Genomic DNA, 18,541 nt, shown 5'->3' with positions numbered 1-18,541 from the left:
CAAAGCCTCATAAAATTATATATAAAATACAGAGGGTGTTTACGCATTTTTAAAAAACAATTTCAAGACCGTTTAATTAATGCTTAAAATGTAAATAATATTTTTAAATGTTCGATCTTATAACATTTTATCTGGGCTCTAAATCTGTACTGTGACTTCCCTGATAGAGGGACTTTTCATAAAATTTCCAAGGGTATTGATTTTTATTCCTCTTTTATAACTTTTCAAAGTCCATCAGTCGTGATAGGTTTGCTTTTAGAAAGAGATTTTTTTCACGAGACCTAAGTCTATAGCTGAAACATCAGGGGATTTTTCAGAAATAGGTTTAAAGGCTATATATTCAATGTCTATATCAGTCTTCATTTTTCAAGGAATGCAGTGGTTCTTCTCGAAGCATGACTTGTTGCTTTGTCTTTTATGAAATTTCACTCTTCAAGAGTCATTGGGGTAAAAGAATGGAACTTCTTCTGTAAATATCGGTCAAAAAATTTCTTTTCATAGTACGTTAATTTTAGCGTTTTTTCCCCCCACTTTTTAATTTCCCACTGTAAGAGAATCCTACCATGATCATGAAAAAAGCAAAGAAGGAAGTATTGACGGAACTTTCTTTGCATTGACGGGACCGGGTTTTTAGTACATTGTTTTCGATAATAAAAGTAGTCTATTTTTTGTTGTAGTCATTTAGGTGAAACCATGCTTCATCTTCTTTACGAAGACATCCCTTCGAGAGAGAGCCCTTGTGAGCTTTGCCTTATTTAAGTAATCTAATTAAACACTCCCTAACTCAATTAAGATCATCAAATGTGTTTTAAGACTACAGTTACAAAAACTGTCTTATTTCTATATCAGATACCTTTAAGTAATTTCCATAACTTTTTGTAAAACAAGAAAGACTTTATCCAGAAAAGAACCGTTAGTTTGACACAGATGTGGAACAAAAATTCTCTAGACTTCGATGGCAATCAGATCCAGGTCCCTCTTCTTCTCCAGAAAGAAAAACTATTTCCCTCTTCTTCTGAAAAGCGACCTGTGTTTGATCATTTTCGAAATCGAAAGAATTTTATTCAAAATATACGCCGAATTAAGTTTGCTTTTTTGCCTAATTTTAATTTTCACAATGGCATGTTTGAACAAGAATGATTTTTTTATAGAAAATAGAGCTTAATCATTTTTGAATTGTTATATTTTCCATTCTAAATGTGCTGTAATTAATCTCTCGATCAAGCTCGATTTAACGTTATAGGCATGCTATAAATCGTTCATTACATTCTTAAATGTTTATACTTACGTTTTCACTTTCTATTCAAACGACTAGTAACATATCACAAATTAATGTTTAACTTGAGGAAAAGAGATTTTACCTTCTCTTTTGAGGTTTTTATACTAACTGGTGTTATTCTATTTCATCTACTGCGCTCGCGTTTTGCGTTTAGAACACTGACTGAGGAAAATACTTTTGAAGTGCTTGTAATTTCAAGTTGTAGTTTAAGTTTCTGAAACCTTCTTCATACAAAAGCTGTAGATTTGATACAAATTTCTTTTGTTTCTAACAGCAAACATGATACTTATTATTTCTCTTTTCAAGGATGGATACTTATTATTTCTCTTTTCAAGGATGAGAAAGTGAAAAGTTTATTACTAAAGACAGCAGCAAAGAAATTTTTTATGACCACAGTTCAAGAACCATATAATTTTAGAAACTACCTCCTATCACTGCAGTTAAACGCACATTAACTAAATAGTACTATTGGTAGAAAATTTCAACAAGCCTTTAAAATTTTCACGGGATCCAAACAGGAACTTCAAAACGAAAACTCCTTCTTTTTTAAGAAATAAAAAAAAATATTAAATAAAATTACGATTCTTAAAATATAGATTTGAGAAAAAGTAAAACTGATGCACTGAGAGGTTGTTCTGGAAAGGTGGAAAATGATAGATATAAATGACGACCAATATATATAAAAGATGGAATACATTTAGAAAAGGTGACTATCCAAATGTCTATATCACAAGTTCCTTTAAATGAACAGTAAAACCATACCAAACATGGTTTCTACAAAGCAAAAGTCATGCAATGAGAAAATCGCATGATCCACTTGTAAGCTTCTACGAAATTTGTTTTCTGTTATAATTTTTTCCCCCAGCATTTGATTTTTCTGTTGCTAACAATGCAGTGACACCCTAGTAAGGTTTCGAAACATGACTGTAGCCGAGAGCAAAAAAATGTCCCATTGTTCACTTTGGGTTCCAAGTTCTCCAGCCCCCCTTTTTAATCCAGCCGAACAAATTGATGCCACTTTGAGATTAAAAACCTTTCCTTGACCTTGAGTGTAACTGGAAATCGTCAGTGTGCTTGAGTGATTTCGTTATTGTTAGATTTGGTTTACATAGCACCAGAATCATTTTCTTCTGGGAAATTGCTTTGTGAGACTTTCTAATGTAGTTATAGATATAACCTGCGCTCGGAATTGGCAGTTACGTTCCGTTACCTTCTGTAGAAGTACAAACTGTGTACACTTCCTTGCTTTACATCGAATAAACCGTCCACGTACTATTTTTCGAACTATCTTTATAAATCGAAAAAATATTCTGAAGCACGCGCAGTTCTATTCATTTCATTTCACTGGCATTTGCAGAAACAAAGGTATACAGGTCACAAGTAAATAACAACCGAGCGCTTGAAATAACCTGGTGGTAATAAATAGAAACTTTTAATACACATAATTTATAATACACATAATATTAGTATATAATGTATATATAATTAGGTTTTGTTATTTATATATCTGATGTTGATAAAATTTAGATACATCTTACGAAACTAAAACTGAAAAATAAAGTGACAATTTTACATGTATTGCACTTCATAAGCAATAGCAAATTTGTCTTTGGAGAAGTAATGAATCATAAATCTTGTAATTTTATAATAAGTTGTATAAATAATGTGTATTTGAATAAAGTTATCTAAAATCTGATTTTTATTTTTCAGTTTCCTTTCGAATGAGGATTCTGTTGCTTAGTCTGGTTTCTTGTATTCTAGTACCAAATGCTCAGTCATGTAAGTATTTTTTTTATGTCTTTCAGTTGTAGCTTATTGATATACCGAAACTTAACTACTGCATATGAAAAAATGCCTCGAAAAAGGATACATAAATAAATTTATCTCGAATGGTTAGTCAAATGTCGATACTTCTGATTAAAACGTATCAGGGGATATAGTCATCTGAAAAACCTGTGTAGTTAGATTCATTTTTTAAGATGGGACCACGGTCTGCGATCAGTGTACAATAGATATTTAACTAAATACTCCTATAATACATAATCACAGGCCATGTAAATTTAAATAAGTATTAGAGAAAAATTTAAAGTTGCATATTAGCATACAAAATACCCAAGAAATACTTTTAGGAAGCAGTAAGTAAATAAAATTAAATAATTTTTCATAGACATGCACTTATTTTTAATAAAAGCTTAATAATGACAAAACTGAGGCTAAAAAATATAAAGGATTTTAAATAAAAAGTGATTAGCCTGTATACTTACTTTTAAAATAACGGGAAGAAAGCATGATTATTAGCACTCAGTGAAGACTTCGTAGAAAAGTACCTCATGCAGTGTATAGTTAAACATCTCATGCTTCTGATACAGTTTATATACTATATGTATATCTACACCTATCTACCTATATACATATATGTAATGAAAAAGACTTAGCAATATTGATGACGTAGAAAGTCAAACTTGGCAATCGAGGCATATTAAATATTCATCTTCAATCACTTCAATCGTGGCTATTCAAGAACATTTACAGTTTTGATACTGTTGCGATAGGAAGAAAGCAGTGAGACAGTGTCTTAGCAAGAACACAGGTAGAAGCAAAATGTGCGCAGTTATCCTGTTTGGAAGCTCATCCAGAGAAAGTTTCGGTTTAAGCTCCCAATTAGTTACGTCAAAGTTTCGATTTAAGTTTTGAATTAGTTTCGTTATTAAGTCATATGTATGGAATGATCTAAAAATGGCGCAGTCGAGAGAAACTTTGATGCATTGCAGATGCTAGGAGGATTCATATAAAAATCCAAGAAAGGAATTTTATTGCTAATTAAGTTATTAGTTTATTAGTGATTTATTTTCTTATTTTCTATTTTGCACACCACATTCATATATATGCTGCTTGCACAATTTGAAACTGCATGTGAAATAAGTCTGTCTTATAAACTGCTTACTCGGTACGAAACGAATATAATTCACGCAGCATCTTATGTATTTAAACAATTTAATGAAATTACCAAAATAAAACTAGATAAGAGTCTTGAAAATTTACGCAATAGAAACTAAAACCGAAAAATGCACATTAAGGCCATAGATTTTTAGTTTCTTTTGAAATTACACAAAAGTAAAGTTTTTGAGAATCTCAACATAGCGTTTGCAAATTAAACTGACTAAAATGTTTTGTACTGGAAATATATATATATATATAAATTTTTAATGAAATCCGCAAGTTAATCGATTCGGTTATAAGGCTTTGTTGTAAAATCTTTATATAAGCTAGTAATAGTAGGTAAGATGTACCAAACAGAACTTAAAAACTTTTAATAGAAGAAAAATATATAAAATGTATGACAGAACGTACGTTAAATTTGAGCTGGAATCTTGAAATATTATGTTCTCTATTTTTGGTTTCATACTGAAATCGCTATTTTGAAATTATCATTTGTTTCTGTTTCACAGCTCTCAGTTACGAAGCTTCCATCAAAAAAAAAAAAAAAAAAAAAAAAAAAAAAGGCAGGACTCTTTTTTTCCTTACCCTTTATGCCTTCTGAAAATCGTGGGGAAAGTCTCTTGAATAATTGATTGCAACTCTGAAGATGAGCATCACAAATATGAATTGTACGCGATCGAAAATGTTTTCCAAGTAACAGCACAATGCAAAACTTAGAAGTCTGTTATAGTTTAAATTCCGTATATTAATTTTTAATTAATTACTTACAGTAAATAACTTTATTTTTATTTCAAATATTTTATGTCTCTCATGTTTTGTGCTTAATATTATACTGGTTATAATATAATTAGATTTGGATAAATGCGGAACTTGTAAAAGTATAATTATTTCCTTGCATTACCTTTTATCCATAAAGAGAAAGCAGTACAAGACATAGAAGAAAAATGCATACACTGGTTTAAATTACTGCTAATTTCGTACAATTATACCAACTTACTAGCACAATTTACCCGACATACTATTAAGTATTCCGATTCAAAGTAGTTGACAGATAGGTGTTGAAAGAAACATAAATCAACCGAATATTTACGATATCGTGTACTGACTTAAATCTAATCATTAGCATATAGTTTCAAATAGCACCAAATTTCCCGGTCTGTTCTTTTGTTTCTTTTATAGCCTTCATTTTAGTTGTTTAATCATCTATTACTTTTATTTCTTTGTAATGCATGTAGCTTTTTTTAATGACCGGTTCGCACATTGTCGTAAGTTTCAACAACAGGTCAGGCCGACAATCTGCGGCCTCAATTCTGTTCGGCAGTGAATTTTAATCACCATGACTTGTTTGGCCATTAGCGCTGAGCTACTCAGCTATTTTACCAATAACTGATTTACATGTTTCTTAAAATTTGAAACCATAATGCTATTATAATTTAATAAAAAACTTGTTTTGTAAAGAATATTTTGTATGTAGCCTCATTTATGTAAACATTATATGTACTCGGGATTTGGTAATATTTATATAGCAATTTAATCTTTATGCATTAGATGTGATTGAAGAAAATCTTCGGTTGGAGGGACTAATATTTTGGTAAATAAAATTTATCTTTAACTTGCGTACCGAGAATTACTGAATAAGCGGTTTACTGAAATGTCAAATCATTATTGAAATTAATTGAGTAAGCATATCACTGTCATAAACAATTAGGGATTGAGTCCATAGTGTTAATTAGGATCAACATTAAGATCAATGGTCTGCCGTCAACGGATTGATGGTAGTGGAAATGATGGATAAAAATTTATGGGTTGTTGCGTGTGGTAATTATTGAAACTATAATGGAGAAATGGACACCATTAATATTAAAAATGCTGAAAAGTGTTATAAAACATTCCGCTGTATTATGACTTTGCTAACAGCTGATAATTAAAAACAACTAAACAGGCATGAAATTTAATATAGAAAATACTTATTTAATTTAAGCAACTGTAATACTTATTTAATTTAAGCAACTGTAATACTTATTTAATTTAAGCAACTGTAATACTTATTTAATTTAAGTAAATGCATACGTTTTCAGAACAAAAGCTAGCGATGACCAAGTGATTAAGACCAGTGAGCATTGTTAATAAATTTTTTATCCCGCAGTTCTTAATTGGCTGGATACGTGGAGCTGTGTTATTTTTTCACGTGTAGCATAAATATGAATTAATTCATATTTATGAGTTTCAGCATCTTAGTAAAAATATGACATTAATTTAATTCTTCACCTTTACATCTTCTACTGCGAACTTCTACATGTATTACCCAAGAAAATTTAGTACCTTGTACCTTTACAATAATAATCAACATAATTTAGCCTCAGCTTAAAGCCCCAACGGAAAGCCACTTGTTGATATAAGTATGGACAATCTTTTTGTCAAAAACTTTATCTTATTAATAAGGTATTTCTCCCGCTTTCTTAGCGAGCCTTCGTGGTGTAGTGGTCTGCACGCTCAGCGCGTAATTGAGAGGTCCGCGGTTCGATTCCCGGCGAAGGCGTTGCATATTTTTCATCTTTCTGCTTCCAAAATATCTAATGTCTTTGCAAGTTTAGCTAAGCTTCAAAACTGGGGGTACATGTTACCTGTACACGCACTTGGTTAAAAATCAAGAGTTGCAGTATTTGAAAAACGAGATGCAGTTGATTTGACCACCCAACCATCTATCACAGAATACTTCGTTTTGTATATTTACCTCAATGATGTTCTGCCTTGTTGCCAAATGTCTACTTGCACCTTGCTGACACATGAGTTTTGAATGCATATGAGAAATATATATATTGGAACTTTTTTGGCGACATAGGTTTACTAAAAATTAAAGTTCTAATAACTAAATAATATAAAAATTATAACAATATTAATAGTATTTGTTGTCATAGTTTTATGCATTTTTCACAATTAACTTATTCGCTCGCTTATTTTTCCCTTTTATTTATTAACATTATCTTCCAAAAATCGAGAGGAGAAAATTATGCTATTAATTTTATTTCCGAATGAAGAATTTACAATAAGAACATGAAAAATGAAAATACTCATGGATAAATTGCAAATAACTATTCTAATATTATTTCTTTAAATGAAACCTACATTCCTTTTAAATTACACTGCATTATCTAATAATATATCTTCATTTCTACTTCCCTATAATTTAAATCCCACTCATTCTCATTGCTGTTTCTGCTACTACTTGGGCCTCAAATCATCTATAGATAATTAGAGAAGGTGAATGTGCAGCCGACTCGGAGAAATTGTACACTGAATGTCAGTTCGAGTTTCCTTCACTGTTATAGATTGATTCTTGTATTAGGTTGGCACAAAGCTTAACAATTAGAAGGTAAAGGTTCTACATGATTTTCGCAGGTAGTTTGCAAAGGTTTATCTTTGTTAGCAAGACGATAACAATCACAACGGGGACGAATTCATTTTCAAATTTAGGGGATCTCTTTCTCTGAACGTTCTGAGGAAAAAGAGAATTTGGCGAAACTTTTTTAAATTTTCAGAACCTGTCGCTAAAAGGTTAATGTGAAAATTACACTTGGAACTACTGTAATTGATTAAATGAAAAAATAACATTTTCCCCGTCTTGTGAAATACTTCTTTATTTGGAAGCGTGGTAACTAGGTGTTTCTGAACCATTGAAAAAGCACTTAAAAAAAAAGTGAAAACATTAACTATTCTTACCTTTGTTCTGTATATGATTTCCAGTAAAAGGTAGAGTTTTTTTTATGGTGTCTGTATGTGTGAAAATTTTCCTAGTTTCTCCGTGCATGGTATAATCATGAAGGAGTTCTCAGAACTTGAAAAATAATATAATGTGCCCCCAAAATAAAAAAAAAAATATTAGAATAATATGAAAAAAATATACAATTAAAAAACAAAGGCAGATGGATTCAAATCCAAATAATTATACCTGCGTGTCACTTAATTTTATTTTTTCTTCCAAATTTTCAACTTTACACATATGCATTATAATCGCACTGAATTATTAAGTGCTTCTTGGTGTTTTCGAACGTGAAAGATCTTCTGTTGTCAGTCTATAAGTTTTTATATCGTGAGAAGCTTTTATCGATATCGCAGTTATTGGAGCATACTTAAAAAACACTGGGTACCTTATTGTTGACTCTTCTTCAGTTTTAAAAGAATATTCTTCTCCTGTTAAGATCAGGGATATTTTACGTATAGTTCGGAAACTACAGTTTTTAATTTAAAAAGTGCTGAATTTAGCGAATGCAGTACTTGAAACATTGCCTTTGGCCTTTCTTAAAACGTCCCTTAGTTTAGCAATATAATTTATTGCATTGACAGATTCCATATTTTGTTCTTATAAGGATTTAATAGTTGGAATTAGGATCCTGAAACTGGATCTGTTATAGGCAACATTCTGTGGAGAAAACATTTTGTGCAATTCGATTGAAGCAGGTCCATGCCGACTAAGTAAAAAAAGGAGATAAAGGAGATTTTGTCGAGGTGGAAAAACATATTGCACACATCTATGAGTGTGTAATTCCAAGAATATTTCTGTAGAATGAGTATGAATTCTTAACTACATTTCGTCATCATGAGATAAAAGGCGTTTTCTTAAAATATTAATATCTAGTTTAGACTATTTCAAAGAAGCTGTTGTCCCCAAACCCCCTAATAGTTATATGCTGATATCTTCTAACATTTCTTTTCAACATGCCAAAAACATCAACTTCTCTGAAGCATCCAGAGATGTAGTATTTAACGAGGAGTTGGTTAAAGGAAACAGTGTTTATTTTGACTTCTGTAAAGTTGACTAAAAATTGAAGCGATGACCTCTATTTGTGATTTAAGGCCTTATCATATTCAAGCCAGACACAACTCTGATTATCGATCATACAATTTAGAAATATCAGCTATTTCTAAGCCATTGCATGACTGGTACAGAGAGAGTTAATTTTTGTTGTGCACTCAACCTTTCTATACTTCCTCTCATATTTAAAACATGATAACCTTCTTGGGAAATTTTTGGTCGTGGTCACAAAATCTTTTTTTTTTTTTTTTTTTTTTTTTTTTTTTTTTTTTAATTTTTGTTTTGTTTTGGTCTTTTTTATCTGTCACAGTTTGATGAATAAATCCATGGTTCATCTAGTGTAACAATATTTTTCCATTTTTCACATGACAAATATGTCTCACAAAGGTGGCTTCTTTTCGAGTCGGTGTTTTTCTAACAGGCGGAGAATCTGATGCTTGAAGGTCATTTCCAGGTCAAAATTGTTTTGCACAGTTTCATAGAGATATTTTTATTACATCTACGGTTTGCTTTATGTCTGTAGGTCAAGACACCTTCTTTAAAAACATTTTCATGAACAATTTTAGATGATTACACGATTATGTAGTAGTTTTTTCGAATGAAAATTTTGTCACCAATTTAATTAAAGATGACACATCCGACTGTTTTTCTCAACAACTGATTATGGTTAAATAATTTTTTTCTTGCACCTCTGTTTCATTCCAGAAAACAAGTATCTATCCATTGAAATTTGTGAAATATAACCTTTAAGTCATTAATCGTTTTTGGTGGCATGATTGCTATAATAGGTCCTGCTTTATGATTACATTTGTCGACGGCTATTTCAATAACATTAAACAAATGATAGCATTTAACGATAAGAAAAATAATTCCTTCAAAACACCAATGAATTTAATTAATTTGATAAAAATATAACTAGAGACATAAAAATAAGTACTTTCACAGCACTGTAATTAGAAAATTGGTTAAAATTTATTTATGAACTTGTTCATAATGTCTTCAGTACAAAAGTTCATATATGAATTGAAATTTAAAATTAGGCAAAAAGCAAGCTTAATTTGGTGTAGATGTTTTCAGAGAATTTTTAGGAAAAAACAGCGGTTTTTGTTTTAATTCCTGAAGTAGAGGGATCTTTGTCTGATCGTTCTCTAAATTCATAGAGTTATTGAAAATCTACGTCAAAATATTTTTTGACCTAATTTAAAATGATCGACTAAAATCAAAACCAACCTGTTTGGCGACTTATTCCCTTCCTTGGAAACATTTCTCCGTCACTTGATAATTTTTATTATAAATTTTGAGCTTATCTGGCGAATTTGCTTCAGTTTAAAAAATTCATTTTATAATACTTTGATCATATTGATCGAATTTTTTATCACACTATTTAAATTTGTGTATATATTTTCCATGTTTTCGTATACAAACGGATAGAATTTCGTCAATTAGATAATAATATCCGAATGGTAACATTAAACGCGATCACATTACGTGGCATCTGCTGTGTATAAAAAGAAATATGTAAAACTAAACGTAAATTTAATATTTAGTTATTACATTAGAAAATATACATGAAAATTAACTGGCGTTTAAAATTTAAAAAGAATATGGTTAAATTCGTTATTTTAAGATGTTATTCGTTTTTTTTTTTTTTTTTTTTTTTTTTTGGTTTTTGCAAATGAATTAAATTTTAAATTTTGTGTTTCAATTTCTTTTAAAAGCAAAATAATTGATTTTATTCTTTATAATGCTAATATTTCACATTATGAATTGCGAACATTTTTTTACATTAAAACAATGCTTACGAACACTTTTAAGTTGTAGGAAACAAACTTATATTATTTTTTTGCGTTTATAGAAACTTATTACTTAATTTAAATTGTTAAATATTAGCTTCTCTTTGATTTGAAAATTAATTCTGATTTATACTTGCGTGTATGTGGAATGTTCATTGTCAGGGGTTTTTTATTCTAAAAATATACGATTTTTAAATTTGGAATTTAATTTTAGTTGTAGTTTTTAAAATTTTTCTACAGCTTTTTTGTAAGATTTAGTTTGCCTGATTCATCATTAATATATAACACTGTTTTCCCTATACATTTTGTCATTAAACGATGTTTACGGAAATTATTAACAAGGAAAATCTTCATCTCATAATATTCATGGTAAAAAAAGGAGTATACGTTAAAAACCACATATTCTGTATATGTCACTAAACGTTTTAAAAAATTACTACTAGAAGAAATTTTTAGCTAATACTCACGATAAAAAAGAGCATGCGTGAAGATTATGGCAGAATGAGTGTGCCCAGTTGCTGCTCTGTTTGGTTTGCTATGTAAAATATGAACTACTCATATATCGGTTTCACATTTATTATCATTGTTAAGTTAAATTTTATTTTTAGTCCAAAGAGATTTGAGTCCCGAAGGACTGTTACTTTCGTTTTGGCATTTTGCGTCGGACTCCTATAAATATCGGTTCACTTTTCAAACTTTTGCCTCAAAATGTTAGAGTCCTGCATTATATTTGAAGAAATTAAATAATGAAAAATCTGCATAAATATATGTATATTTCTCGTATTGTGATAAAACAACGATATCTAGAGCCATCCAATTTTGAATGACGTAATCCTACTGCAAATATGGGAATTTGAAAGGCCAAATTTGAAATTTGGGATTTGTTTTATGATCGATTTCATATTTTTTAAACCTTTAACGAATTTTTGAGTAACACACTCAACGATTTAAAAGCGAGCAATGGCAACACACTACGGAGGAAAAAACCTTTTTATCTCCAGCGCGTGGAACTGTATCGGAAATTCTAAAGATAGGCTCATTTTAAAATTAGTCTGCGACATTGCTATTGAACTGAATTTTATGGTTTAAGTGCAAAGAATTTGATATTTAATAAATAAAGGTAACACACAAAACCTTTAAAAAACGCCCCATTGGACATAATTTAAAATGTGAAACATTTCAGATTTTTTTTTTTTTATTCTTTTAAATTTATGAAAGTTCTTTTTTTTTTTTTTTTTTTTTTTTTCTTCCATTTAGGCCGAAAATTAAAGGCTTTATGAATGAGTAAAATGCAGTTTGGCGCTGTCCCTTCTAATCTGTCCTGCAAATAATACGAAAGTAGAATTATATCATGAAAGAAAAGACTTAGACAGAATAAAGAAATTGTTGGTTTAAAACTAAATTTATATTTTAAACGCACTATACCTTCTAAAGCGTTCTTTTGAGTTTGAAGGAGTTCGTGCCTTCTTGAGGTCACAAAGTGATAAATACTGCGTAACATGCTCAAAATTCTTTATTTCCAAATCAAATATAATATTTGATTTGGAAATAAATATAAAGAATTTGGAATAAATATAAAGAATTTCAAAATTCTTTATATCTCCTACAGACAAAAACGACAAAAAGAAATTAATTGTAAATTAATTTTTAATTTTGTACTAAAAATAGATGAACAGTGTCCTTGAACAGCAGATCGCAGGGAAAGCGATCAAATATCTCCTACAGTATGCATATGTTTATAATTAGAAAAATAAGCTGGTCTTCCTAGTGTTAAGTAAATAGTTTATGTGCTTTTCGTTTATTTCAGCTAACTAAATTAGAAAGTAACATGTTTTTGAATTTATTAGATATATTTGTTCATGTTTAAAAGCAAATCATTCTTGCTTGGGGTATTTGCACCAACCTGGAGATCTAGTATTTGCACCAATTTGCCTGTAACCAGTTAAAAAGTTACAAACGAAAACATTGAGATAAAAACATCACGGATGGTAACGTCGCGGAGAAAACAACGCAAGAAGAAAATATCGTTGTTCGAAACATCGCGAAAGAAAGGAAAGCAAGGAGAATATATTGCAATTCTAAAACATCATGGCATAAAGCATAGTCGTAGAAAATAAAGCGCTTTTATTTTGAAGTTCTTGTTGTAAAAAATAAACATCTAAAAATCAACGCCGGATAATATCGCAGTCGTATTTTCAGAATTTGAGAGTTTTATCGCACTGCCAATGAGCGTGATCGCACTTCCAATCCAACAATATAAAAGAGACCACTAGTAACACAAGTTTATGAAAACGATTGATTAAAAAATTATGTTTAATGGTTAACTACAGAAGTTTAAAGTTTTATTAACTATTAAACGTGGTTTTAATTTTTTAATCATTTCCAGTTTTTCAATATTTAAGTTTCTTTCATGCTTTCTCGGTTAAATATTTTTTAGTTAATTCAAAAATATGAAAAATATTCCTCATTCTTTCTTGCGCTCACACATCGTTTTGCGAACATGCATTGAAAATTGTTAAAATCTGAAAACACATGTCTGCGATGTTATAATCATGTGGCGATTTGTAGGTACTTTATTTTTTATCTCGATATTTTTTACCGCGATGATTTAAAACTGCGAAGTTTTGAACACATTTATTTTCTACGACGATGTTTTATACCACGATGTGCGATATTATTTCTTTGCTTTCTTTTCTTTCACATGTTTTGTATGCCAATATTTTCTCCTTGCGTTGTTTTCTCGGCGATGTTTATTTGCCACGATGTTTTCGACAGACACCAACAGAAAGTGAAGTGGCACTTCAAAAGTACTAAAAATAGATGAACAGTGTCCTTGAACAGCAGTTCGCAGGGAAAGCGAGAGCTAATCAAATATCTCCTACAGACAAAAACGACAAAAAGATTTGTAAATTAATTTTTAATTTTGTACTAAAAATAGATGAACAGTGTCCTTGAATAGCAGATCGCAGGGAAAGCGAGAGCTAATCAAATATCTCCTACAGACAAAAACGACAAAAAGATTTGTAAATTAATTTTTAATTTTGTCGGATTTTGGCGACTGAAAGTCTCTTCTAGAACACAAAAGTTAAAAGACTGTGCTAAGCTGGGCGAAACGGCTAATCCATCCACGAGTATATATTACGTTAGAGTTATCTTATTTATAATTAAGGCGCAAATATTTGTAAAATTCATTTTTTAGATACATTATACGCTTTATGAGCTAGATCTGCTCTGAATTAAATCAAATAGAGAGATTAAAACAAATGACAATCTTTTATAGTAAAAAATAAGAAATATGTATACTGTTCTTAAATTGCTTATTTTATTTAACAGTATATAATTTTAAATACAAAACAATGAACATTTTAACACATCAAATGACACTACTACTGTAAACTAGAATTTTAAGAGGCCGTTTAGATGATAAATTAAATATCTTGTAGCTCATAGAGCGGCAAATTTGCTGTACAATATAAGTAATACTTGTAAGTCATTAATGAAAACACCTTTCCAATGGTCTATATACTATATGATTATTTTGTTGCTGTTGATGATTGTGCGATTACATGGAAATAATGCCTTTTGTTATTGATGTTAGGCATTTCATAAATATAAATTGTATATACATCGTAGCGTAAATTACCTGGAACTTTTTCTGGCAGCAGTCTGAAAGCAAAATATATACAATCGTTTTGAGTTCTTAATGTTCATTTCAAATTTCATGTTATTAAGCAAACTGATCATAATGATCGATTTGTATTCTGCTGCACTGAACAATAATAAAGCAATGCAACAGCATTTTTGATATGATTGATTAGAAGTAGGAGGAGAGCATTTCTTCTGATGTTTCATACTTTCACTGCTCGGCTAATTGGCCATAGGCAAAACCGGAATCACTGGACTGGGAATCTGAGAAATCTATTGAAACAAGACCGCGCCAGTGATTCAACAATGGGACGTAATTCTTTGTCAAGCATTTTCAGAGTTGTCAAAAATTACGTCATGCGGAATATTCCACTCGACTTACGAATTTGTTTAATATCTGACAGTTTGCGGAGTAGGAAAAATTCTTTAAAATTTGAATAGAATTCCTTTCCGCCAGGTTTAAAAATATGGTATTTGATAATACGGAAGTGGTCATTTTGATTTTAAAAAACTGGAGAGAGAGCTTAAGCAAACGGTGATGCAGTTTGAATTTCATAATGTTTTCCGCGAAGTATGATACGAAAACAGCGTCATGAAATTTAAAAAATTATACGAATCAAAGTAACAAAAAACAAAATCTCTAGTGTTTATTAAAAATTGAGAGTTTAAAACATGACATAAAAGAGTGACTTGATATGATTATAATATGTAAACGAAAAAAGGTATAACGAAAATATACATCTATAAAGTTTATTGTTATATATACATATATATAAACTTGTCACGGATATTAACAGAAATAAATAGTGCGAAACATAATCTTCCATAGAAATGCACATCTTAAACGTTTATTCCTATGTAGTAATCTCTTGCCGAACGGAGAGGGAATTGCACGTAATTAATACACTGCCCGTAATTGAAAATCGCGTTAACTTTTTTTTATGGGGAAAATATGTTAGTTATAGCTTGGTTTTGGTTTGTTAAATTATGGTAAAGCTGCGAGGGCTATCTGCCTAAGGGAAAGGATGCCTTCATAGATAACTTTCTAATGGAAACTGGCTCGCATACACGTTACGCATGGAGAAAACCACGGAAACGCCCACGCAGCCGCAGGGATTTGAACCTCGGACCGAACTACCAGTGTTTAAAGACTTTACTACTCGGCCGCTAGTTGGATGTGTGAGATATATTTAGAAAGCATATATAATTTAAACAAAACCATATTGTTGAACTCAAAAGAGACAAACGAAACAAATGTTGAAAAGATTTTTATTACTGCTCAATAAGTACATAGTAAAATTAGTCTTTTAAAAATGTAGTGACCTTTGCTTGGGATAATGACTAACGCGGCACTCTAAACTTTTGCGGTAAGCATTTTTCAGAGATTTTCCTATAAACTGCTTTCTTTCTCTCTCTCTTTTTTTTTTTTTTTTTTTTTTTTTTTTAAGCCCAAAAGGCGTTAGCACGGAAGCACTATTAATTTCGTTTTGCATTTTGCTTGGTTCACATAAACGGCGTTTCACTTTTCAAATTGTTGCTACCAAATATTAGAGCACTGTATTATATATAAAGAAATTAAATAACAAAGAATCTGCATGAATGTATGTATGCTTCTCGCATTGTGAAAAACCAATAGTATCTAGAGACATTCAATTTTAAATAACGTAGTCTTCCGCTCTAATATGGGTGTCTGGAAGCTCAAATTTAGAATTTGTAATTTGTTTTATTATCTATTTCATATTTTAACGAATTTTTGATTAACAAACTCAACGATTTCAAAGTGAACAATGGCAACACTGTACGAAAAGAAAAACATTTTTATCTCCAGCGCGCGAAATTGTTTATCAGAAATTCTAAAGATATGTTCTTTTTAAATTTTTTGTGATATTGCCGTTGAATTGAATTTTATGGTTTAAATGCGAAGAATATGATATTTAATGAATAAACGTAACAAAATCTGTAATAAACTTATAATTGGTAATCTATAATAAACAAATTGACCCTTTAGGCATAATATAAAATCTGAAATCTCTTTCTTTTTTTTTTTTTTTTTTTTTTTTTTTTTCCCTTCTATTTTACATTTTGTAAAACGTTAAGGAATTTGCGATTAAAAAGCTCAACGATTTCAAAGCAAGTAGTGGCAACACAGTAGAATAAAACATTTTTATCTCCAGTGCGCGAGACTGTCTATCGAAAATTCTAAAAATATGCAGTTTTTAAATATTTTGTGATTTTGTTACTGAATCGAAATTTATATAGCGTAGGCGCCAAGAGCGCGGTATTTAATAAATAAAGTAAACACACAAAACTTTAATAATAAAAAAAACAGAAAAAGAGTCTGAGTAAGAAAATTCCATCTGAGTAAGATAAATCCATCTGAGTAAGAAAATTGAACATTGATATAATGAACTGAGAAAAGACCGAAAAGAAAATATGTATGAGAACACTTAATGCTGCAGCATTGCGCAGTGTAGTGTATGTACGGTGTATTCACCACTTGTGCATTCAGCAGCGATATATATTTTAATAATTGTATCAGTGGCGTATCAAAATTGGTGCTTTATAAGACATGTAAAAAGTGAATTTTAAAATGTTTTTGAGAAATGTAAAATTTTACTACAATGCGGGACACACTAAATCTTTTTTTCAAGGACTCTCTAAATACATATCGTTTCGACCCGCATATGTAAGCTTGCAAACTACATGCAACTTGTGAGTTACGTATGACTGTCCTAATGATAAACAAAACCATACTTCAAAACTGGATCGGAGTTGGGCAAAATCATATTGTCACCTTCATAGTGCATTTCCTCGTCACAATAAAACTGGTGTGCTTGATCTGATGTGATCAAACAAGTGTGATTAGCCACAGCAAAAGCACAAGTCCCGTCAGTGGCTCTAAAATTTTGGTGATCTCATCGAAACTTTAATTTCAGTGAAAAGATTGACACGATGATGCATTGTATTTTCCCAAGTATCACATAAAGAAATGCCAATTTCTCTTAGAAAGCCTTCTTTAAAGGCATCTCACTTAAACATGTAGCTTTTACCTACTTCCCAGTAATCCATTTAACAAGCAATCAAACACTATAATGCATATTTTTGGTTATCTTTTTCGTGTTTGTCCACTGTCGTCATTTCAAACTGACTATTGTTTGCATTAATCCTGAGCTTCTCATTGATTTTCTTCATGGATCTTTGGAATCTGGGCGACAGGGTAACAAAAGCTACGAGTCTTCTTCAGAAACATGGAATATTGCCAGAACATAAGAGAATAATTCGAATACAATGAAACGATGAAACTGAAAAAGAGTCCGACCAAACTTACCTCAAACTAATCGAACTTCCCGGTAACACACCATACATAAGTAATATAAAAATATAGGCTCAATATTTTTTCATCTGATTGGGTACTGATTAGAATAGAAATGTTTATTGTGGTTAAGATTTCATTATCTTTCGAATCTTCTTTCTTGTATTGAGTAAAATACCAGTCGTTCTAACATAATAATATATAATACAGCTCTTATTTCTTTCTTTAAATATGTAAGCAAATTTTTAAATAAATGTTTCAAGATTCTCTAGTGTTTGCAAGAGAATAAATAGGACTAATATTCTTTATTGAAAGATATTTTCTTAAGAAATTTCCTAATATTCGTTATTGAAAGATGAAAATCACAGAGTTCGTTTACATACGAGATTTGCTGAAATATAAGTCGCGAATACCTGGTCAAGAGTTTTGCCGATTAAAAGCACATTGTTATATGTTTGTGTGAAAACGACCATCATAGTTATGCAAAACTATTAAGCCACCAGTTGAATATAGCGGTTGGCATGCGCAGCTTTCATATTTTGTTGGGCCGATGTTACAAGCCCGGGTGAGGCATGAATATTTATCAGATATGCGATTTCTTTCTTGTATATGCAACAGCGGTCCACACTTTATGGTTCTTCTTGAGCTGAAGTTTCGATGCCAGAATGACAAAGTCTCCGTTGGATACTTTTTTTTTCTTTCTTCCACCAACGAAGAGGCATGTCCACATAGAAAATGTACTTATCAACTAGTATGCT

General features: G+C 30.7%; 1 protein-coding gene across 1 annotated transcript in view; it reads left to right on the top strand.

Moving 5' to 3' along the window:
- LOC118187447 (uncharacterized) overlaps positions 1-18,541 on the top strand; it is a 285,905-nt gene that overhangs the window by 152,245 nt on the left and 115,119 nt on the right. Inside the window, exon 2 of the mRNA XM_035357671.2 lies at positions 2,990-3,058. Within this exon, the coding sequence (XP_035213562.2) occupies positions 2,990-3,058 (69 nt within the window). The remainder of the gene's footprint in view (positions 1-2,989; positions 3,059-18,541) is intronic.

Source organism: Stegodyphus dumicola, chromosome 10, assembly GCF_044657685.1.
Source record: "Stegodyphus dumicola isolate Sdum_Otavi_A_Nest chromosome 10, ASM4465768v1".
In the NCBI taxonomy this organism is placed as follows: domain Eukaryota; kingdom Metazoa; phylum Arthropoda; class Arachnida; order Araneae; family Eresidae; genus Stegodyphus; species Stegodyphus dumicola.
The sequence above is the reverse complement of the archived record's forward strand: the minus strand, read 5'-3'. Positions and strand labels throughout refer to the sequence as shown.